At 54.2% G+C, this 24,124-nt stretch overlaps 1 protein-coding gene across 1 annotated transcript in view; it reads left to right on the top strand.

Annotated features, from left to right (window-relative positions):
* LOC119622814 (VPS10 domain-containing receptor SorCS2-like) overlaps window positions 1–23,784 on the top strand; it is a 206,527-nt gene extending 182,743 nt beyond the window's left edge. The window contains 11 exon segments of the mRNA XM_073004837.1: window positions 289–422; window positions 1,235–1,363; window positions 4,132–4,303; window positions 10,159–10,345; window positions 11,617–11,750; window positions 13,246–13,369; window positions 14,761–14,873; window positions 15,999–16,124; window positions 19,769–19,868; window positions 20,718–20,820; window positions 23,505–23,784. Of these exon segments, the coding sequence (XP_072860938.1) occupies window positions 289–422; window positions 1,235–1,363; window positions 4,132–4,303; window positions 10,159–10,345; window positions 11,617–11,750; window positions 13,246–13,369; window positions 14,761–14,873; window positions 15,999–16,124; window positions 19,769–19,868; window positions 20,718–20,820; window positions 23,505–23,784 (1,602 nt within the window).
* The last annotated feature ends 340 nt before the right edge of the window (window positions 23,785–24,124 follow it).

The following is a 24,124-nucleotide window of genomic DNA, read 5'->3' as shown; positions in this document are numbered from 1 at the left end:
GGACAAGGGGAACCTCAAAGGGGCTGTACTTCCAGCAGCTCTGCGACCCTTTGGGCCCAGCCAGGGCTGCACACAGGAGGGGCTCAGTGAATGCCCGTGGGTTGGGATGAGAGGGAGGCTTCCCCAACTTGACCGCAGACATGCCATGCCTCATTCAGGGCCTCAGTTTCCCCATCTGTAACCTGAGCCCTCAGCCATCTTCAGGCTCTGGGGGGCTCAGCAGCACAAGCCCACGCAGAGCAGTTGACCCGTCTCTGGCAACTCCTCACCCTGATGTTCCTGCTGCAGGGCGACTGCTGCATCATGGGCCAGCAGAGAAGTTTCCAGAAGAGAAAGTCCACGTCCTGGTGCATCAAGGGGAGGAGCTTCACCTCGGCGCTCACGTCCCGCGTGTGCGAGTGCCGGGACTCGGACTTCCTGTGGTGAGCGAGGGGCTCCCCGCTGTGGGGCCTCAGGTGCTGCTTGAGCATCCTCACAGCATGGCGGCCGCTTCCCCCAGAGTGAGGAAGGAAGCCTCAGTGCCTTCTATAACCTGGCGTGAGAGTCGCACACCGCCACGTCTGCCTCATTCTATCTGTTAGAACCGAGTCACCAACACCAGCCCACACTCCAGGAAGGAGCTTTAAGGAATTTGTGGTGCATTTTTAGACCCTCTCAGTGGCTGCTCACAGGCAGGAGGAGAAAGTGAGGAACAGGTCAGGGCGTTTTGGGGACATGCTGCACCCACCCCGGCCCTTCTCCGTCCAAGGACTCTGCTGAAAGCCACCCGACCTGTCCCCTGTTGTTCTCAAAAGCTGCCTATGACTGCCCAGTGCCCACAGGACAATTTGGCTGACAGCTCACCCACCTGCCACCCACCTCACCCCTCCTCATCCTGCCCCCTGGCATTCCAGCCTCCTCCACCTGTACTGGTGCTGCTCAGGCTGGGCCCTGCCAGCAGTGCCTCTCCCTCTCTTTCCCTACCTGTCTTTGTCCATCCTTTGAGATTTGCTCACCTCCTCCAGGCAGCCCTCCAGGTTTCTCTGAGTTTCCAGCATCCCTTTGCCTCCCTTGTTACCCTGTGTTGCCCTCTGGGATGGGGCTGTGGGTGCTCCTTCCTGTCCTCACAGATGGGTGCATAGCAGGCCCTTGGCATGAGGTTCCCTTCCCAGCTCCCTCAGATTCCACCCCAACCCTGGCTGACTCCTGTTCCCACCTGTGCCTGTCACCTACCACTGTTCTTTCCTCCTCCCAGCGACTACGGATTTGAGCGCTCCCCCTCCTCAGAGTCCAACACCAACAAGTGCTCTGCCAACTTCTGGTTTAATCCATTGTCCCCGCCTGACGACTGTGCCCTGGGCCAGACCTACACCAGCAGCCTTGGGTGAGTGTGGGTGCGGGCCTCTCCCTGCCTAAATCTGGGGTCAGAGCTGCGGTACAGTCCCAAAACCATGCTGGTGCCTGCAGCTCCCAAGTGGAGTCGGGGAAAGAGAGGTCAAAGTTGAGGGTGCCCCGCACTCACAGCACAGAACCTGGCTGCGGGACTCATGTGAGTCACCTTAGCTCCCAGGCCAAAGGAGCCCGTAGGCTTCTCCCATCTGAGCCCATGTGGGCCAGTGCCAGGAGAAAGCTGCCTTGAGTTGGCTCTGGACAGAGAACAATAGACAGAAAAGGTCCAAGGCACCCGTGGCTCACACCTGCTGCAGCACGTCTTCCCCTGGCCTTTCTGAGCCTCTGCAGTGCTAGGACCCTTCCCCATTTACCAGTGCCCAGTAAACCAGGCCCTCCGCATTCACCAAGGCTTGGGTGCTGGAGGTGCTCCTGCTGCCTGCAGGTCTCAGCTTAAATGGCACTTCCTCCAGGAAGCCTTCCCTGACCACCCACCCCTGACCCCGAGCTTGCCTCTGTCACAGCACAAATCCCAGTTATTGTCATCACTCACCTAATTGTCCTCCTTGCTGAACTGTAAGCTCCACAACACACAGTAGGTGTTCCTTCAGTCTGTGGTATGCTGAGTACAAGCTGTTCATGAAGGGACAGCATCACCAAATGCAAGCAGTTATGATACTTTTCCTCCACCAGAGGCTGGGCATATTGCTATGAAGGATTCCGTTCATGTAAAATGTTAGGTACATAAGAGCTGTGAGTCTTCATCTTTAGGAGGTCCCAAACATGCTCCATCCAGAAGTCCCAATTTCCCCATTTCTCTTTGAGAACATTTTCAGAGAGGAAGAGAAAAGCCCATGGGCTTGTCAGAAAATCCCCATTACTTCCCCTGAGGGAACATGAGGAAACAGGAGGTAGGACCAGAAATTGCAGGCTTTGGCCTCACCAGCATATCTGCTGCCGTCCACCCACCCGTCCATGCATCACTCATTCATCCCCCATCTACCCATTTATCCACCCATCATCCAGTTAGCCATCATCTCTTCATTCATCCATTCATTCATCCATCCATCCATTCATTCATCCATCCATTCATTCATCCATCCATTCATTCATCCATCCATTCATTCATCCATCCATTCATCCATCCATCCATCCATCCATTCATTCATCCATCCATCCATCTTTCCATTCATCCTACCATTCTCCCAGGCATTCAACCACTGTCCATGCATCCATCTGTCCATCCATGTACCCATCCATCCATTCATCTATCCATCTACCATTCATCTATTCATTCACCATCCATCAATCCATCCATCCATCCATTCACCTATCCCTCTATCTACCCATCAGTTCATCCACTATCCACCCACCCATCTATCCATCCATCATCCATTCATCCATCTACCCATCCATCTATCCATCCACCATGTATCCATTCATTCACTCACCGTCCATCAATCCATCAATCTACTTATCTATCCATCTGTCTACCCATGCACCCATGTATCATGAAGCTTCAGCAGTTGCACATCCACCAGGGCTTGACAACAGGTACTCTTGTCTGAAGTGTCAGAGCCAGGACCTTGATCAAGGCAAAGGATTTCACCTCATACCATCTGCACACTGTAGGTGCCATGGGTAGGTAGCCCTTAGAGAAGGGTATTTTCTTTCAAAGCACTAATCAAATGGGCTTGTGCATGATCAACTTCTGAATGCTTATTTAACGGCAGAGCCATCTGGGAGAATTTGACCCTGAGGGCAAGAGGGGGATCCACCTTGGGGAGACAGGTACCCCCAGCACCTTGGCAGCAACGTCGCTTTCACAGGCTCATAGTGTAGCCTGAGGGAGCTTCACAAGTAGCTGGATGAGGCCACCCCTTTTAGCGGTCTCCTAAAAGGTTGCCCAGGGCCCCTCTCCAGCCTCATGCCACACCTGCTCCCCCTCCAGGCTCAGCACCCACCCTAGCGCCTTTGCACATGCTGTTTCAATGGCTTGGGATGCTCTTTCTTCTCCTGCTCACCCTCCCAGTCTCAGCTGAAAGCCCCTTTGTCAGGGACCAGGTCCCCAGGGGTGCCCCAGCCAGCGCCTTCACAGCTGTGGTTTCACTCTGACGTGATCGGCTCAGGTCCGCCTCTGCCTCTCCACTACAGGGTCTGCTCTGCATAGCATCTAGGGGCTGCATGCAAACACCCCCATTCCCAGTACCTGGCCCATAACAGATGCTCAGTAAATAGGTGTCTCATGAATGCGGCGATGAGTCACGAATCGCCCAATCCAGGTCTCTCAAGAGAATAGGGAGACGGAGCCCAGGAGGAGGGGTGTGTGTGCCCATGGTCATGGCCACACTGTGAAACGGTGGCAAGTAGGACCCCAGCCCCTCTTGGGCACTCTGTCCTCCACCTTTCTCGGAAAGACCATGAAATTTCAGCTGCTGCTTAAACACCCGCTCTGCAGCACTAACAGGGCCATTACTATCACTGTGAGTAATGTGATCAGACCACAGAGATGCCAGCACCGCCAAAGCACATCCTGCCACCATCGGTCCCTCCTCCTCTGAGCCTCAGTGTTCTCATCTCTGAAACGGGGCCGTAACAGCAATCAGGTGGAGTCAGGAGGTGGCTGGGAGTCAGCAAGTAGAGCCCGAGGGGTAGGAAGCCAAGTGCCACCTGTGGGTGGCAAGCACGTCCCTCCCCAGATTATGGGGCCCCACCCTTCACCACCTGTCTGAAGTGGACCCTGACCCTCTCTTGTCAATCCAGGTACCGGAAAGTGGTGTCCAACGTGTGTGAGGGTGGGGTGGACCTGCAGCAGAGTCCGGCACAGCTGCAGTGCCCCCTCACGCCGCTCCGGGGCCTACAGGTCAGCATCCAAGGTGAGGCGGTGGCCGTGTGGCCTGGAGAGGACGTCCTGTTTGTGGTGCGGCAGGAGCAGGTGAGTGAGCACCTCCCAGCGGGCTCCCAGGACTGTCGGGCAGGGGCGGCTCCAACTGGGCATGCAGAGGGCATGGTGAAGGGTGTCTCCTCTGCCTAGAAGTGGCTCAGGGCATCGCCATCAGCCAGGCTGTCCAGACTGCAGGAGGCAGCAGGGGGTTGGAAATCTACTTCCTGGGTCCAGACCAGCATTTACCAGTGAGAGAGACACGGAGAAGAATAGAGCAGGATGTAGGGGGTATCAGGGTCTCCAAAGAGCAGAAGGAGATGTGGTTTCACACATCGGGGGAGCGTGTGTGGTTACTGGCCTTGGTATAAAATGTATTCATTCCTGTGGGTGGCAATACATTTTTTAAGCCTGTAATTATATCGATTTAGTTAATTTGGGATCTTATGAAAAACAGAAAGTTAAAAACACTATTACTTATAATTACACAACCAAAAATAAATCCTGTGTGTGCATGGACAGATACAGATATAAATACTCACAGAAACACAGATAGAAATTTCCTCCTAGCCTCCCAGGCTTGCTTTTTTTGCTTTAGAACAAGTGTTATATTTTCTTCTGGCATTAAAAATAATGAATGTTCATTGTAGAACATTTGGAAAACACACACAAAATATCAAGAGTATAAATATCTCTCCCAAAGCCCCCCAGTCCTCCATGGTAACAACTGTTAGTTTTTTGTATTTCCTTCTAGTCTTTTTAAATTAATTTGTAACGTGCTTATTTTTCTGATGGTTGAATAAACTAATGCTCATTGTAGCAAATTCAAAAACAAAACCTAGAAAAATTTACAAGCATTGCAGAAAATTCAAGATGACAGAAAAGAGCAAAGGAGAGTTCGATGCCTCCGTGTCGCACCCGGAGGGTGAGTGCCTAGGACCCTGGGCGCTCTCCTGGCACGTAGCTTTCCTGGGCACTTGGTTGTTTGATGAACAGTACGGGAGATGAAGCAAGTGCAGCTTCACAATGATGTGTGTCCTGTTTAAATGTCCTTCAAAATAGGTGGGGTGGGATGTTGGTGACAAAGGTCTTTGGAGCTGGAAAGCAGGGAGCCTGGTCTAATGCAAACAGGGAAACTGAGGCCCAAGAGGACGCAGAGCGGTGCTTGCCAAGTGCCTCCATGGCGGGCGCTGTGCACCAGCCACTGCCTGTACTCCTGGCATCACCTCAAGTGGCATCCTCTTGCCAACCTGCTTTATAGCTAGGGAAACTGAGGCTCGGACAGTGCAGTCACTCTCCCAAGGCCACACGGGAATGAGTGGCAGGGCTGGCATTGGGGTCCCTGGCCCTTGAGACTCTATGTGGACAGAGACCGAGTCTAGGGGCCCCCAGACCTGAGCCGTTTCCTGGTGCTAGTGCGGCTGCTGATGGAGATGGGCCCTGGAACCCACACTCCTCGGAGCCAGGGGCAGCCCTGGGGAGCCTCTGTTCCCAGCAGCATCTTGGGTAGGCAGGAGAACAGAGCTGCTGCCCCGCCTGGACCCTCAGGGTGGACTCCGCTGTGACTGCCCGTCCAGGGCCGACATCCAGGAAAAATGGCCCTCTGCTGCCCCCTAGAGCCTGGCGTCTCCGCAGTGCAGTCGCATCTGCAGTCTCTATGGGAGCCAGTCTACCACCTGCCCAGGGGGCCCGGACACTTGCTGGGATACTCTGCGGGCAGGAGCTGGAGTTGGTGGAAGAGAGGAGAGTGATCAAAAGGTGCTCCTGGTGGGGAGAGCCAACCCCCACCCCACCGTGCACCTACTATCAGGAAGAGGCCACCCGCTACGCTAGGGAAGCGGGTGGGAGTGTGGGGTCCAGGGTGGACGTACACACTCACTGGTATACATGCTCACACATACACACAAACTCACACACAGACACACATACGCTTACACGCTCATGTATTCACTCTCAAACTCGCAGACAGATTTGTACACATTCAAACATACACTCTCTCACACACATAGGCCAACCTACTCTTGCAAACAGCACTGGGTTTAGGGGAGTCTGAGTTTTGTAAGTATCTTAATTAAAAAGAAGGTCTGATAGAGGCCCCAGGAATAAACCCATGTAAATATGTCCGAGGGATGTTTGATGTTGGTGCGAAAACAACTCACTGAGGGGAGGGCTTATTCATCCAATAATAATGAACCTCAACCTCAACCTCAACCTCACGCCCGACAGAAAAATGAACTCAAAATTGCCTAGATTTAAATGTGGCATGTAAAAATCATAAACCTTTTAGAAAAACCACAGGAGAGAATATCTAGGGCTGGAAGAAGAGTCCTCAGACTTCACACTCAAAGCCAGTCAAAAGGAAAGTTGATAAATTGGGCTTCCTCAGGATTAGCCACTTTTGCTCTGTGGAACGGCCATGTTAAGAAGATGAAAGGCAAGCTACAGAGTGAGAGAAAATATTTGCAAACCACGTATCCAACAAGGACCAGTACCTAGACTAGAGGAAGAACACTTAACAGCAAGGAAACAAAGCATCCAGTTAGAAAATGAACAGAAGAACCGAAAAGACGTTTCACCAGGAGAATGGACACATGACACGTAAGCACACGAAAAGAGGGTCAACACCATCAGCCACCAGGGAAGCCCATAGCCAGACATCACTGCACACCTATCAGAATGACTGACATTAAAAACAGCACCAACACGAAGTACTGGTGAGGATGCAGGGAAGGGCACTGGATCACTCATGCATGGCTGGGGAGACTGGAGAATGCCACAGGTGTTCTGGAAAACACTTCAGCAGTTTCTTAACGAACTCAACATGCAAGGAGCAGAGGACTGAGCACTTGCACTCGTGGCAGTCATACCAGAGAAATGAAGACTTCTCTTCACCCAAAAACCTGTATGTGTCTGTTCATAGCAGTGTTATTTGTAAAGGCCAGAAACTCGAACCACCCAGAGGCCCTGCAATGGGCAAATGTTTGCACAGGCTGGGGTGCACCCATGCTGAGATACCACACTGCAATGAGAAGGAATCCATTATTAATACCTGCAGCAGGGTCAAGCACGGTGGCTCACGCCTGTGATCACAGCAGTTTGGGAGGCCGAGGTGGGTGGATCAGCTGAGGTCAGGAGTTCGAGACCAGCCTGGCCAACATGGCGAAACCCTGTCTCTACTAAAAATACAAAACTTAGCCAGGTGTGGTGGTGCATGCCTGTAATCCCAGCTACTTGGGAGGCTGAGGCTCGAGAATCACTTGAACCTGGGAGTTGGAAGTTGCAGTTAGCCAAGATTCCACCACTGTACTCCAGCCTGGGCAACAGAGTGAGACACTATCTTAAAAAAAAAAAAAAAGGCCAGGCGTGGTGGCTCGTGCCTGTAATCCCAACACTCTGGGTGGCCGAGACGGGTGGATCACGAGGTCAGGAGATCGAGACCCTCCTGGCTAACATGGTGAAACCCCGTCTCTACTAAACATACAAAAAAATTAGCCGGGCGTGGTGGTGGGTGCCTGTAGTCCCAGCTACTCGGGAGGCTGAGGCAGGAGAATGACGTGAACCCGGGAGGCAGAGTTTGCAGTGAGCCGAGAACGCACCACTGCACTCCAGCCTGGGCAACAGAGCGAGACTCCATCTCAAAAAAAAAAAAAAAAAAAAAAAGGTGCAACAACCTGGATGAGCCTCAGGTGGATTATGCCGAGTGAAAAAAGCCACTCCCACGTGATCCCCTGCTGTGCAACTCGTTCACATAACACTCTTCAAATACAGAAATGGAGAAAGAGAATAGAAATTATCATCAAAATTATAGACATGGAGAAAGATTAGTGGTTACCATGGAGTTGGGCTAATGCAGGGAAGTGGGTGTGTCTGCGAAGGGTACCCGGTGGGGTCCTAGTGGCCGCTGAATTGTCCTGTCTCCTTCCTGTATCAATGTCAACCACCTAGTTGTGATACTATTGTTTGGCAAGATGTTAGCCTTGGGGAGAGCCGGGCACGGGGCACACGGGGTGGATCTGTATCATTCCGTACAACTACATAGGAACCTACCATTATCTCAGAAGAAAATGTTTAATTTTTTTAAGCACCAGTAATAATGATGGATCTGAATGAAATATACCAAGATGTGAATGGCAGGTATTATGGTGAGATTTCGTTTTTTTCTTTTTCTTTTATTTGCTATTTGTATTTTATATTATTTTCTACCTTGAGAATATACTACCTTGTATTATAGTATATTATTATGGTATATTATTTTCTACCTTGAGAATGTGTGGTGAGGAGGAAAAAGGACAAGTTATTTTAACCAAGGAAAATGTTTAAGTAGTTAAATGTGCATTAGTGCAGCACTTAAACGCAGAAACGCAAGGCCCCGAGAGCTGGCGCCTCACCCAGGGTGAGCGGATCACGGGTCCTGACTCTGGGTCACACATGCCTTCTCCTTCCCAGGATTAGCACAGTAAACCCCTCCCTCCGTGGAAGCAGCTCAAACTGGAGCACTTCCCCTCATTCCCTGCCCCATCCCCAGAGGCTGCCTTTAAACAGAGAGAACCACAAACAGCGAGCAGCCTCCTGGCTCCTGGACTTTGGAGAGCCTCAGTCTTCTAACCTGTCAAATGGGGAGAATGGAGCACCCTGCAGCCTCTTTCCTGGGGACCCCATAACAAATGACCTCATGCCGGGTGGCCTGAACCAATGCAAAGCTCCAAAGGAGAATCCATTTGCACCTCCTCCATCTTCCGGGGCTCCCAGCACTCCTTGGCCCCTGGCAGAGTCACTCCCGTCTTTGCCTCCACCTCCACGCAGCCTCCGTCTGTGCCCAAATCTCCCTCTCCTTTCTCTTACACAGATGCCTGTCATTGGATTTAGGGCCCACCCTAATCCACTATGACCTCATCTTAGCTAATGACACCTGTGAAGACCCTATTTCCGAATGAGGTCACATTCTGAGGTTCCTGGTAGATGTGAATTTTGGGGAGACACTGAGCAACCCAATTTACCATGTCTGGAGAAAGTTAAGTGAATAAAATTTATGTAAAAGTTTTCTGTCAACTTTCAACATTTGGCTGGTATAAACTGAGAAGATGGCTAAGTGGTAGTAATCATGCTGTTTCCATCATCACCACTAGGAAATAGTTTCCTCGTGTCCCTGGTACTGATGAGGGAGGAAGAGGGAAGGGGAGGAGAGGAGGAAGGGAGGGAGGGAGAATGTGATCATGAGCCGTAAAGTCGAAGAACTTCCTGTTTCCTTCACTTAATCTCCCACTCGGCAAGGAAAACGCGGTCATTGGAAGGTGGAAGGAGATGGTGGAGAGGCCTCTGTGGGTGACTCAGTGCCACACAGAGATGGCAGTTGGTGGGAGCTCTTCTCTGCACCCACCCTGCCCCATCTCAGCATCACTCCTGGTACTGCATGGTCTGAGAAAGAGAAAATTAGGAACCGCAGTCTCCCAGAAGGGAAAATCCTGCTTGGTTTCCAGGCAGGCCGCTTAGGCACTTCCAGATGTGTGCCTCTCCCCTGCCGGAACTCTCCACGCTGTGGGAGGCCCCTCACCCCCCTGGCTCCATCGCTGGCATGGGCCTCAGAGGGTCTCCCCGGGGCCCTGACTGCCCCCTTGCTGCTCTCTGATGACACCCTTGGGCCTCTCCCTCTCCCTCTCTGCCGCTGGGTGATTGTTCTGAAATGCCCCTGGGCCACAGCCTCTGGTTAAACCAACTGCCTTGGCCAGCCCCACACTCCAGGCAGAATCTCCAGGGCAGAACCAGGCCCGCTCCCCTGTGGGTCCCCAGAGCCCACTCATTTCAAGGAAAGGAGGGCGGGAATGAATGAATGAGTGAGTGAGTGAATGAACCACTCTGGCCCCTCAGCTTCTAGGCCCACTCCTGAGTGGCTACGTGGTGTTCCCCTGCAGGGCAACGTCCTGACCACCAAGTACCAGTTGGACCTTGGGGACGGCTTCAAGGCCATGTACGTGAACCTTACACTGACCGGGGAGCCCATCTGGCACCGCTATGAGAGCCCCAGCATCTACCGCGTGTCCGTCAGAGCAGAGAACACGGTGGGCCACGATGAGGCAGTCCTCTTTGTCCAGGTCAACTGTAAGTTTATCGCCCCTTTGAGGCCAAGGGTCACTCACTTTGAGACAGAGAACCTGGCTTTGGGGGAAACACAGGGACTCCCTCGGGACTGCTCTAGGTCCCTGGTACTCAGGACGGTGAACCCAAGGGCAGGGAGGCAGGGAGGCTGGGCTCAAACCCACACCCCAATGACCCATACAATAGTAGGGCAGTGCTGGGAGCTGGCGGTGATGTTGATGATAGCGGTGGCAGTGGTGGTGGTGATGGTGGTAGTGGTGATACAGGTGGTGATGGTGGTGACGGTGGTGGTGATGGTGATGATGGTGATAGCAGTGCTGGTGGTGGTGGTGATAGTAGTCATGATGATTATAGTGGAGGTGGTAGTGATGATGGTGACATTGGTGGTGGTGTTGGTGATGGTGGTGATAATTGTGGTGATAGTGGTGGTGATGGTGGTGATGGCAGTGATGATGATGGTGGAGGTGGTGGTGATAATGGTGGCAGTGGTGATGGTGATGGTGATGATTGTGGTGGTGATAATGGTGGCAGTGGTGGTGGTGATGGTGGTGGTGTTGGTGATGATGGTGGTGATAATTGTGGTGAGGATGGTGATGGTGGTGGTGATGGTGATGATGATGGTGGAGGTGGTGGTGATAATGGCGGCAGTGGTGGTGGTGATGGTGATAATGGTAGTGGTGTTGGTGATGGTGATGGTGGTGATGGTGATGATGGTGGTGATAGGGTAGTGGTGATGATGGTAACAGTAATGGTTGGGATAGATGGTGGTGGTGGTGATAGTAATGGTAGGATGGATGGTGATGGTGGTGATGGCGATAGTGGTGGTGATGGTACTGGTGGTGGTGATGGCAGTGATTATGGTGGTGGTGATGGCAGTGATTATGGTGGTGGTGATGCCAGTGATTATGGTGGTGGAGGTGGTGGTGATAATGGTGACAGTGGTGGTAGTTATGGTGATGATGGTGGTAGTGATTGTGGTGGTGATGGTAGTAGTGGTGATGGTGCTGGTGATGGTGATGGCAGTGATTATGGTGGTGGTGATGGCAGTGATTATGGTGGTGGTGATGGCAGTGATTATGGTGGTGGAGGTGGTGGTGATAATGGTGACAGTGGTGGTAGTTATGGTGATGGTGATGGTAGTGATGCTGGTGGTGTTGGTGGTGGTGGTGATAGTGGTGGTGGTGACGGTGGTGGTAGCAATGAAGTTGCTGGTGACAGTGATCACTAAGCGGCCTCTGAAATGAAATAACTCTGGCCTTTTTGGGTCCCCACAGCCCCCCTGCAGGCCCTCTACCTGGAGGTGGTTCCTGTCATTGGCATCAACCAGGAGGTGAACCTCACAGCTGTGCTGCTTCCCTTGAACCCCAACCTCACCGTCTTCTACTGGTGGATTGGCCATAGCCTGCAGGTGCGCTGGCTTTGCCCCCGCTCAGCCCTTCTTCCCGCCGGCTCCCCACAAGGTGCACAGTAAAGCAGAGCACGGCCCCGGGTTTTCAGCAGAAGGAACCAGTGTAGGGTGCACTCCTCACCCTTGGGCCCCTCCTGGGGCAATTGAGAGGGACACACCGCCTGTGGGTGCCTGTTCAGGGCCCATCTGCTCAATGGTGCCAGATGAGTCAGACTAGACCCTGCCTTTTCCTGGGAAAGAGATGGGAACACGGTGGCTGACTTGAGTTGGGGGTGGTAGAAGTCACGGGGATGGGTAGGTGGGCTGCATGAGAGCTCCTGGAAAGGAGAGCATTTGCAGTGAGAGGCTCAGGGAAAGCTTTATAGAAGAAGAGATCAAGGGGGCTCAGAAGCCTTATTCAGAGGCCTGGGTTATACCGTGTCTGCAGTGGGGAGCCACAGATAGTCCTTGAGCAGGAGGGAGTCCAAATTAGCAGAATGCCTGGACTGGGGGCAAGACCCAGTGAGGGGCATCTTCCACTCATTCAGCAAACAGCCCAGCACCACCAGGCAGGAAGCCCCCTACCAGCAATTGACCGCCCTGACACAGAGGCCCAGCAAGGGGAGGGGCTGTGGGCTCTGGATTATGTTTCTCTAGACTGGGGAGGGTCTGAGAAGGAGCTCAGGGTCTGGGTTCAAGTCTCGGCTCTGCCACTTCCAGCTGAATGCTCCATACATGTCACTTCACCTGGCAGAGCCTCCGCCTCCATATCCACACCTATGGGGGTGGACTCTCCTGTCTCTGCGTCAACATGGCGCCCCCCCCACCCCCACTGAGTGTGCACCATCCCCACGGCTGGGTCCTGAGCTGGGCACTGGCTTGGTGCCATGGATGACGGAGCCATGGCTCATCCACACAGCTGTGGCCATATGTGGGGATGGGAAGATCACATGGTCAGCGAGTGAAGGCCCAGCCCCGCAGCCACATCAGGCCTCCTAAATGCCTGTGGGGGGCGGGCCTGGAGAGCTGTCCAGAAGGAAGGGGGGTGCTGGGATCTCATGTTCGTGCTGTGTTGGCTTACAACCAGGTGCCCACAGGGTCGGGGTTTCGAGACAAACCTGGCTAACATGGTGAAACCCTATCTCTACTAAAAATACAAAAATTAACCGGGCATGGTGGTGCATATGTCTGTAGGCCCAGCTACATGGGAGGCTGAGATGGGAGAATACTTGAACCCAGGAGGCGGAGGTTGCAGTGAGCCAAGATTGTGCCACTGCCCTCCAGCCTGGGCAACACAACAAGACTCCGTCTCAAAAAAAAAAAAAAAAAAAAAGAACCAGCTGCCCGTCCCATACCTCCCTGGGTGCTGCCAACACAGGATGTCCATAACAGGCCCATTTGCTGATGGGAACAAGGGGACAGCAATGCTCTCAGTGAGGCAGCGACCATAGGCCAGCGTCCCCCATGGCCGCTGCCTCACTCGGCCACACCCCTGAGCCCTGCTGTGTCCCTGCAGCCCCTCCTTTCCCTGGATAATTCTGTGACAACGCGGTTTTCGGACACGGGCGACGTGCGTGTGACGGTGCAGGCCGCCTGTGGGAACTCGGTGTTGCAGGACTCCAGGGTCCTCCGTGTGCTGGGTGAGTCCTTCCCGGGGTCTGGCAGCACGGCCTCTGCATCTCTGCTGCAGTCCAGGAGGCCAGGCCACGTGGGTCTCATAAGCCATGAATTTGCTGGTCACCCTGGGTGGCCCTGGGGTGGGGAGGGAGGGGCTGGATAAACACAGCCCTGCCCTGGCTATGTGGCCTGGGCAAAGTCTCCTGGTCTCTCTGGCCTCAGTTTCCCCGTCTGTAAAATAAATACTGATAAATCCTGTGTCCCAAGACACTCATGGGACACAACACACCAGGGACAAGGTCACCCAGCAGCAAGACAGCCAGTTTTGGGCACGGGCTCTGCCTGCCTCTAGGGCCTCTGTCCTCTTGGCACCTCCGGACAAGCCTGAGCATTGTCTCATGATTGCAGCATAAAGAGGACTCCTGTCTGTAGAAGCACTGAGCCTCCTTTTCTGAATCTGCATCCTTATTTATCTGTGGGAGATATTTACAATACCAATTGGTCCCCTTGTCAAGGAGGCAGATCTCATTGCCACCATCATCATAGCAATAAACCCTCATTTTGCTTTAAGAACAGCCTCTACTGTGGACAGCAGCCATCAGTTAAATATTTAGTTGGACAAGTGTACAGAGGGTTGGGCTGCCTACACAGGCCCCTCATACCCTGGAGGAGGCTGCCCTTGGCTATTCTTCATTCATTGCTGGGCTGGGAGCTTTGCAAAGGCCATCACCACCCTCACTGTAAGATGTTGGATTTGCAGTTCTGAAAGCACTTGTCCCTTGAGTGCCTCAGCCCTGCACAGCCTCCTCCCACTTTACATGTGAGAAAACTGAGGCCTGAGAAGTAGAGAGGTTAAAATTTAGCTCTGAGGCCCCTGGTGACTTTAAAAATGGGCTCTGAGCCATGGACCATGGGAAATGTGGGAGAAGGAGAAGACAGGGCCCCTGCTCTCAAGGGACTCTTAATCTGTTGGGGGGACCAGCCAGTTGAAGTCCATGGATCCCTGATGGATGAGAGGTTGACCGCATAGGGTGTGTTCATCCTTGTGAGTCAAGGAGGCAAATCTCACAGAGCAGGCTGGGCGCACACCAGGCCTCCCTCCTGGGTCAGCGCGTCTTTGTCATCGTCACTGGCATCTTTGTCGCTGCTGTTATAAGATGGCAGCCAGTGACATGGGTCCTGTCTGGGACAGACCACCACTGCTGGCATCCAGGGAAGGAGTTGGTTTCCAAATACAAAATCAGGGCTGCTCTCAGCCTGCTTGAGAAGATGATGGGGCTGCTGGGTCCTGGGATCTGAATCAAGGGCCTCCTGGGACCATCCAGGGCATGTGGCTGCCCCTGACCCCCACCCTGGAAACATCTGAGCCAGGCTGTTCAGGACTGAACAGTCTCCCTTCTCTGCCTCTTTCCAGATCAATTTCAGGTCGTGCCTCTGCAGTTTTCCAAGGAGCTGGATGCCTACAACCCCAACACGCCTGAGTGGAGGGAAGACGTGGGCTTGGTGGTCACCCGGCAGCTCTCCAAGGTGTCCACCCAGAGCTTGGAGCCTCCCCAGCCCTGCAGCACTTCTGGCATCCAGAGAAGCCCAAGGGCGCCGGGGCACCCAGGGCAAGGAGAGGTGGGTGGCACTGCCCCCGCACACGATGCTCTGGCCTTTGGGCTAGCTGGGGGTGTTGAAAGCTGTGGGTAGGGGGCAGGCGGCACTGCCCTCATTCAGGGGGACCTGCAGCTGGAGCGCCACCTCACAGGAGAGGGACCACAGGCACCCTCCACACACACAGACCAGGGATCACCTGCCGTTTGCGGGAGACCCCGCTGCTATCCTCCAGTGCCCCAGAGTCTCTTTAAAGCAATTTTCCTTCATTCACTGAACTTCTCTTCCTGGCTAGACACGAAACAGAGACCCAGTGTGCTCACTGCCCTCAGGGAGCTCCTGGGAGGCAGACATCAGGGCGGGCTGTAGCACACCCACGGCCCTTGGCCCCGCTGTGAGAGAGGACCAGTCCTCTAGAGCCATCTGAGGCTGTCACAGGCTGAGGCCTACTCTAACTAGGCTCATTCCTGTGAAGAATGCTGGTAAAAGGGTCCTGGGCACTGAAAGATGAATAGGGGTTTGCCAGATGGAAGTGTGTGGAACGGGACTTCCAGGAGGCAGAGGCACCTACATGAGCAGCGCCTATGGGTTGAGAGCATTCTCTGTGGGTGTGCGGCCCTGGCTGGGCCTGGGGTGTTGGGGAGTGGGAAGGGGGAGGTGGCTGGAGTCAATGGGGCCGGGTCATAGACCTGGAATGGTGTGGTCAAGAGCCTTGTCATGGAGGACATCAGCCAGGGAGGAAGGTGCTGGCTCCCTCTAGTCATGGTCTGAAGAATGGACTGAGGGCCAGGCCTGGCCAAGGGTAGGCCAGTGTGAGGGCACAGGGCCTGAAGAGCAAGGCTGAGGGCCCTGGGCAGCTGGGTGCAGGAGGTAGCTCAGGGCACCCTGGGACCCTGGAACGATCCCCATGCCATGCAGGGGTCAGGAATGGTCTGTGGGACAGCTCTCCAGGACTCAGACAGGCCAAGAAGGAAGAGAGGGTGTTCCTGGGGGCCCCAGGTTGAGGCAGGGGATGAGGAAGACAAGCGGACCAAAGTGGCTGAATTCTTCCCGCAGGAGACCAGCGTCCCTCAGGAGTTGCTGGTGACCGTGCTGAAGCCGGGGCTGCCCACTTTGGCCGACCTTTACGTGCTCCTGCCCCCTCCCAGGCCCACGAGGAAGAGGAGCCTCTCGAGTGATAAGGTATGTCCTGTGGCCATTGGACTCCCAGGTCCTCCCTGCACAGCCCGGGGCTCGGGCCATTTACAACAAGCAGGGACGTCTCAGTGGCTCATGGCATAAAGGTGTCTTTCTCGCTGCATCAGTCTGACTCAGGGTGGCTAGACCTCGTCCACCTGTGGCTACACCCTCTGGAAGTCGCACAGCCTCTAAGGTCACCACAGCAGTGTAGTTGGGGGGAGGGCACAGGCTGCACCACCTCCCAGGGGGCCTTGCTCACTTCCTTTCCCGTGTCATTGGCTGGAGGTGGTCACATGGCCCCAACCTGACTGCCAGGGGCACTGGGAAATGAGGGTAAGCACTGTCAGGGAGACACCTGAGGATGTGGGTTTCAGGGCCGAGCAGAAGTCAGCCCCCATGCAGTTAGCAAATGTCTTTATTGCAAAGGACAGCTTCCAAATAGCCCTCATGGAGGGGATAAAAGACCTCCCATGTGACAGGTGTGGGAAGGGGACTCGAAGATGAACCAGAATCCCTTCACGCCCACTAGGGTGGCTAAAATTAAAAAGCAGACAATTTCAAGTATTGACAAGGAAGCAGAGAACTTGGAACCTCTCACGTTGCTGGTGGAAAGGGTTCAGCTGCTGGACAAAACAGGCTGGAAGTTCCTCAATAAGTTATACCTAAGTTACCACATGACCCAGCAAGTCCACTTGTGGGTATATACCCAAGAGAAGCAGAAACATACATCCACAGTACATGGATTCACAGCAGCATTACTCATCGCAGCCAAAAAGTGCCCATCAGCTGCTGAAGAAACAAATTGTGGTCCAACCTTACAATGGAATATTCTTTGACCACAAAAAGGAATGAAGCCCTTGACACCTCTGACAGCATGAACGAACCTTGAAAACATGATGCTAAGTGAAAGAGGCCAGTTGCAAAAGACCACGTAGTGTGCGATTCCATTCACATTAAATGCCCAGAACAGGCAAATCCATAGAGACAGAAATAGATGAATGGTTGCCAGGGGCTGGGGGAGAGTGCATGGGGAGTTGCTGCTAAGGCTAGGGGATTCTTTGGGAGAGGATGAAAATGTGCAGGAATTAGATAGTGATAATGTTTGCACAACTTAGGGAATATACTAAAATGCATTAAATTGTACACTTTAAAAGAGTAAATGTTACTATCAGTTTCTAAAAATGAACCAGAAGCTCACATAGCCTGCACTGATCATGGAGACTGACGCTCCCTCAGGTGATCTGGAAGGCGTGGCCAGTGCAGGGGAAGGACAGTGCACACTCCAGCATGCCACGTGGTTCCACGTCCCATTTTACAGACACAAGAAGTGTGGCTTGGTGAGGGCCACTGTCAGAAAGGACCAGAGGTGATCAAACAGCAGAAGCGCTTCTACACACTAACAGCAAGCTACCTGGAAAAGAAATCAAGAAAACAATCCCACTAACAATAGCATCAAAAATTAAAAGTAAAATAAACTACTTAGGAACAAATTGAACCAAGGACATGAAAAACTTGTGAAAAACTTAGGAACAAATTAAACCAAGGAAGTGAAAAACTTGTGCACTAAAAACCATAAAACACCAGTGAAAGAATTTGAAGAAGACACAAATCGATGGAAAGATATCCTGTGTTCATGGATTAGAAGAATTTATATCATTAAGATGTTCATACTACATAAACTGATGTACAGATTTAATGCAAGATCTTTCAAAATTTCAATGAGATTTTTCACAGAAATAGAAAAAAAAAATCCTAAAATTTGTATGAAACCACAAAAGGCCGGAAATAGCCAAAGCCATTTTGAGCAAAAAGAAAAAAGCTGGAAGCATCACAGTCCCTGGCCTCAAAATGCACTACAAAATTACAGTAATCCAAACACCATGGTACTGGCATAAAAACAGACACATAGACCCATGGAACAGAATAGAGAGCCCAGAAATAAATCCATACATGTACGGTCAATTGATTTTCAATAAGGCTGTCAAGGAGACACAATGGAGAAAAGAGAATATCTTCCATAAATATTGTTGGGATACTGAATATCCACATGGAGAAGAATGCAATTAGATTCTTACACCCTCTACAAAATCCAGCTCAGAGTGGATTAAAGACAAATGTAAGCCCTGAATCTGGAAAAACACCAAAAGAAAACATAGTGAAAAACTATGCATCAGTTTGAGCAATGCTGTTTTGCAGATGATCCCAAAAGTACATGCAACAAAGGCAAAAACAGACAAACGGGATGTCAAACCAAGAGACCCTTGCACAGCCAGATAAACTATCAGCAGAGTGAAGAGATGACCCACAGAATCGGAGAAAAGATTCATGAAGCATACCCTGACAAGGGGTTCACATCCAGAATATGTAAGAAACGCAACTCCATAGCCAGAAAACAAGTGACCCGATTAAAAAACGGGCAAAGGAGCCAAGTAGATATTTCTCAAAGGGAGACACACAAATGGCCAACAGGTATGTGAAAAACATGCTCACCATCTCGAATCATCAGGGAAATGTCCATTAAAGCCACAGTGAGACATGGCCTCACACCTGTTAGAATGGCTACTATCAAAATAGCAGAGCTGACCAGTGCTGTGAAAGGCGGCCGGGTCTCCGAGCCCACCCAGCCCTGGGTGATGACTCAGATCCAGGAAGTAGTGAGGGGGCCAGAAGGAAGTGAGAGGGGCAAGGAGGGAGCGCTCCTCTGCGCCGGGCACCTCACACATTTGTCACGTCATGCAGACCCCGGAGGAGGACGCCGGTGGCCCACAAGGCTGACTGTCTTTTGGCCACTGGCCTCTCCAGCTATAGGTGCCCCTGAGCCTGCATCCCTCACCCTACAACCCAGCACCACCTCCTGGGTATCCCTCCCTCAGACAGGGGGTCTGATTCTCCTGTCCTGCCCTGTCTCATTCTCTTCTTGGCCTTCCACCTCCAGGAAGCCTTCCCCTGACCACCACTGGGGGATGGAACCTCCTGGAGCACCCCTGCATTTCCCCAACTTGGCACACTCCGTGGCCTGTATCTCTTTTACATTCCCAACTAAAACAAGAGCTCGTGAAGGGCAGAGCCATGTCTGGGTCACCTTTGTGTCCCGTCCATGGTTCCTGATGAAAGTTCCCTTGTGGGTGATTATTCCCATGGTACAAAGGAGGACACCGAGGCTCAGTGAGGCCAGGTGGCTCGCCCAGCCCCATGGCTCCAGAGAGTCCAAGCAGGACTCACACCTGTCCACCCAGCTCTCCTGTCTCCCTCTGGTGGATCCCAGAGCCACCCCCCAACTCTCCCCTACCTCTGGTAGATCCCACCAGATCCCCCTCCCTTTCCCCACCCCTCTGATAGATCCCAGCAGATCCCCCTCCCTTTCCCCACCCCTCTGGTAGATCCCAGCAGACCTTGCTCCCCTCCCCGCTGATGGAAGACACCCCCTCACTCTCTCCACCAGAGAAGGGCCCTTCTTTCCCTTACACCTATGGCAAACCCCTCCCCCACCCCCCATGGAGGACTCCCTCACTCTTCTCCCGGTAGAAGACCCCCCCAACACGTGGAGACCCCTCACTCCCCTCCTGGAGGAGGACCCCATACCCCTCCCCTTTTGGCAGAGGACCCCCTCATGGAGGCCCCCCTCACTGTCCCCTCTGTGCTTGCAGAGGCTCGCCGCCATCCAGCAGGTGCTGAATGCACAGAAGATCAGCTTCCTCCTGCGAGGTGGAGTCCGGGTCCTGGTGGCCCTGAGGGACACAGGCACAGGTGAGCCCCTGGGAGCTCCCCTGCAGAACAGGTAGAGGAGGCATCCAGGCCCTGGAGAAGGCATGTCCCTGCAGGGCCCTCAGGCAGATGGCCCGTAGCCCCCTCCTGGTGGGTGTTCGCCTCTGATGGAACTGAGAACCCACCCAGGTCAGACCCAGGGCCCCACTCTCCTCTGCGGATGTCCCATGGAGCACTGCTCTTACCTGACACCCACACCTTGGGTCTCAGATAATCTCTGCCCCTTTCCTGACCCACAGAGCTGTCTCCTCGGCCGTCAGTCATCCTTTCCCCTTTGGGGCAACAGCCTTTGCAGAAGCTGATGAGCTTTTCTCTGCTTTGTAAAGACACCGTGCCCTTGAAACTTGGCAGGTTCACCCCACACCAGCATCAACATGGCCAGGGAGCTCTGCCCACAGTCTCCGTCCCCAGTGGGAGCCAGGTCGAGAGGCAGGGACTTCTCCAAGGCCACACAGGACGCACTCCTGGTCTTTTATGGCCTCTGGCCCCTCTCAGCCACATCAGGAGTGCTGGCCACAGGCATGGAGCAGCCTCCACACCAAGGAGGCTGGGGCAGGGACAGGCAAGGGAAAGGCAGGGACAGGCAGGGGACGGGCAGGGACAGGCAGGGGACAGGAAGGGGTTGAGCAGGGAACGGGCTGGGGAAGGGCTGGGGAGGGAATGGAAATGGGCTGAAGACAGGCAGGAAAGGGGCCAGGGACAGGCAGGGGACAAGCTGGGGATGGGTGGGGGACAGGCTGGGGAAGGGCGGGGGACAGACAGGATGGGCTGGGGATGGGACAAGGATGGGTGGTGCCCATGGCCCTCCACTGACAACTGCTTTGCTTGCAGGTGCTGAGCAGCTGGGCGGCGGCGGTGGCTACTGGGCAGTAGTGGTGCTGTTTGTCATCGGGCTCTTCACGGCAGGAGCGTTCATCCTCTACAAGTTCAAAAGGCAAGGCCCTTGGCTGCCCTCATCTGCTGGGCTCTGACCATGGGGCTTAGGATGCCAGGCCCAACTCACTCAGGCAGATCTAGAAAAGGCCCCAGCAGGGCTTCAGAAGGGAGTGGTGACAGTTTGTGCCTCTGATGGGCTACAGTGGGAAGTGCTTGCCTGGCTCTGTACCACCTGTGGGGTCTCTGGAAGAGACAGCCGCCACTCGAAACCCAGAGAGCATCGCGCACCCACTCCTCCACTCTGTCCGGGACATGCCGGCCATCGTCCCGTTCAGCTCCACCCACCTCACAGGGAGGACACTGCCCATCTCACAGATGAGGAAACTGAGCTCAGAGAGGTTAAGCAGTGTGCCCAAGGTCACACAGACGGCCAGCCTCAGAGCTGGGACCTGACCCAGGCCTGCCCGCATCCCAGGCTTCCCCAGCCGCCCAACCATCCCTTCCCCCACCTCGAGAGCGCTTGAGAGCTGCTGAGCTTCCTGCCAGGCGCTCCTGTGGGGTAGAGCTCTGGCTGTCCCCATGAGGGAGCTGCTTGTGCCGAGGCTGGGGTGAGGTGGCAAGAACAGTGTGTGTTTACTGGGAGGGGCTTTCGTACCTCTCTTTCCTTCTGAGCCTGTTCCCTGGCTGTGAAATGGGTGTGATCCCCCCACATTGGGACATGTCATGGCCACCCTACAGGGGCTGGACAACCTGAAGTTCCCTGGATGCTAAACCTGGAATGAGCAAAGTGACACAGCGGCATCCCCAGACTCCTTCCCTGCAAACATGGCTCCCAGATTTGGCCCTGTTGTTTCTCCCCTGCCTGCTGGTTCAGCTCCGGGGGCCTCAGTCTCCCCATCAGGGTCACCCTTGAGGACCATCAAAGGCTACAGCTCACCCCTTCCTTTTGGCTTATTTGGAGGCTTGAGCCCTTCCCTGACACCAAATCCCAGGCTTTCATGGGCCCTGGACTCCCCCAACCCCTCCTCCTGCCCCGGGTCTCACTGTTTTATGTACTGCGGGTCTTTCGAGTAGTAGTTTCATGTGTACCCACCACAGGCTGGCCCAGGCACTGGGACACAGCACTGACTGTCTGGGAGCACATCCAGGAGCTCCTTACCCACCTTATTAGTCAGTTCCACCCAAAGGGTTAGCCTGCAGCACTCAAAGCTGAACTGGAGAATCTGGGAGGACTTCCCTGAGGAAGTGACTTCTGGTGGGGATCCTGAAGGATGAATAGAAGTTTGTGGGGCAAAGAAGTAGAATAAGGTCTGACCTGTGGTCTTTCCCAAATTCCAAACTCAGAGAGGCACTGGCTTCCCAACAGGTGTATGCAGCGGTTCCATAGGCACTGCAAATTCAAATCAAACTCAGCATCCTCTTCCCCTAAAGCTGGTGCTGAGCAAATGACACTGTCCTCTGCCAGGTGCCCAGGCCAGGATCCCACCTCCTTCCCGTGTGCTCTCTCCCTAACCTGTATCCCATGGCCACTGCAAGTGGGGTTTGTCACAGCAAGGAGGTGGCAGGGGCGGCCTTTGAGCCCGGGCTTTCAGGTCCTGAAGCCAGGCACCTCACTGCCCTGGAAACAAAAGCAGCTGAAAGTTGATGCTGACAAGCCCCAGGGCTGTGACTCCAAGCTCTGGGAGCTTGAATGTATTGGGCATAGGCAGAAGTGCCCAATATACTTCGAGGCTCCATCTCACAACAGAGCAATGCCCCATTTAGCCCCAGCGGCCGGAGGCTTTAGGCTCTGGTGCAGCCTGCACCCCCCGGAGCTCTTGGCTTACTCACGGGCTGGGCTGGGCAGCACGGACAACCCGGTCAAAGCCGTCAGCCACCTGTCCCTGGGGCCCAGCAGGGGCTGGGCCCTCGTCTCTCGAGGCTCTAGACTGAGGGAGCAGGGCTGCTTTGAGCATTTTAATCCAGTGGTGAAGTGTTGCAGCCTGTAGGTGATACTGGCCACATTCTGTCACCCTCAGAGCTAGTCACAGGTCCCACCCCACCCCATCCTGCCGTCAAAGTGTTTCCAGAGGGCTGGCAGTGTTCATCAACTGCATCTGAGAAAGTCCCCCTCTCCCACTGGGTCTCAGTCCCCTCATCTGTGAAATGGGACCCTGGCCCTGGGTTTCGATTGGACTAAGTGGGGTGCTGTGCATGAAGGAGCCTGGCCCACAGCGGGTCCTGAGCCTGGTCCCAGTGGAGGCAGCGGGGCTGTGCCCACCCTCTCCCTTTCCTCACTGGGAAATCGAGGACAGCACTTCCCCAGGATGCCTGGACGGGGCTCAGCAAGTGCCTCTCAGAGCTGGGCTGGCTCGTGCCTCCTGTGGGAATGTGTGCCCAGCCCAGTGGCAGGGTGGCCAGGCGTGGGGGTTGGGGGGAAAGAGGATATAAGGCCCTTTCTCTGCAACACGCCCGTGCTTCACTTCTCAGGGGAGACGACAGATACACAGTGATCACCCAATGTGTCAGGGCAGAGGGAATCCCAGGGCCTAGGGAGCACACAGGAGGGAGGGCTTCCTGGAGGAAGTGGCTTTGAGCAGAGATGGGGCAGGAGGCAAGACTTGGGGCTGGGATAGGCACCTCTGGAGTGCTGTGGGCACCGTGCACCACACTCGATGTGGCCAGGCGGCCAGCAGAAGGCTCCAGGGACAGGCAGCCTGGGAAGCCGCCCCAATCTGAGCCGCCCTCGCCTCTGTCCAGCAGGAAACGGCCGGGCAGGACCGTGTATGCCCAAATGCACAATGAGAAGGAGCAGGAGATGACCAGCACTGTGAGCCACAGTGAGGACGTCCAGGGCGCTGTCCAGGGTGAGGAGTTTATAGATGATGATCTCGACTCACAGATTCTAGGTAATGTCCGCCCCAAACCCACCCCACCCTCCAGCAGGCCACCTCGCTGGGCCACTGTGGCCAGCAAAACGCACAGGACCCCGGTCCAGCAGACCTTGCTAGGTCAGTTGGGCCCACTGTGTCCCTCCGTCTGATGAGGGGATGACGCGACCTCTCAGGGCTGCCCCCAGAAATGAAATCCAAGACCTGTGGACGCTGAGGGCCCCATGCCTGGCAATGACCAAACAGCCCCCGACAGCCCAGTCGAGGCAGGAAAAGGACGGGAAACAGGGCTGGCTTTGAAAGGAAGCCTGACTCTGGCCTCAGGGTGTGGGAGGCCTTTTCCCACACAGCTGCTCCCTCAGCACTACCAGTCCTCCCCTTCACTGCGGTGGTGATTTAGGGAACATCCCACACCTGGACCTGCAGCACCGCACTTTACAGTTTACGAAGCATTTCCACGGATGTGATCATGCCCAAGACTGTGGCCTTGGT

This window comes from Chlorocebus sabaeus, chromosome 2 (genome assembly GCF_047675955.1).
Source record: "Chlorocebus sabaeus isolate Y175 chromosome 2, mChlSab1.0.hap1, whole genome shotgun sequence".
Lineage (NCBI taxonomy): Eukaryota > Metazoa > Chordata > Mammalia > Primates > Cercopithecidae > Chlorocebus > Chlorocebus sabaeus.
The sequence above is the reverse complement of the archived record's forward strand: the minus strand, read 5'-3'. Positions and strand labels throughout refer to the sequence as shown.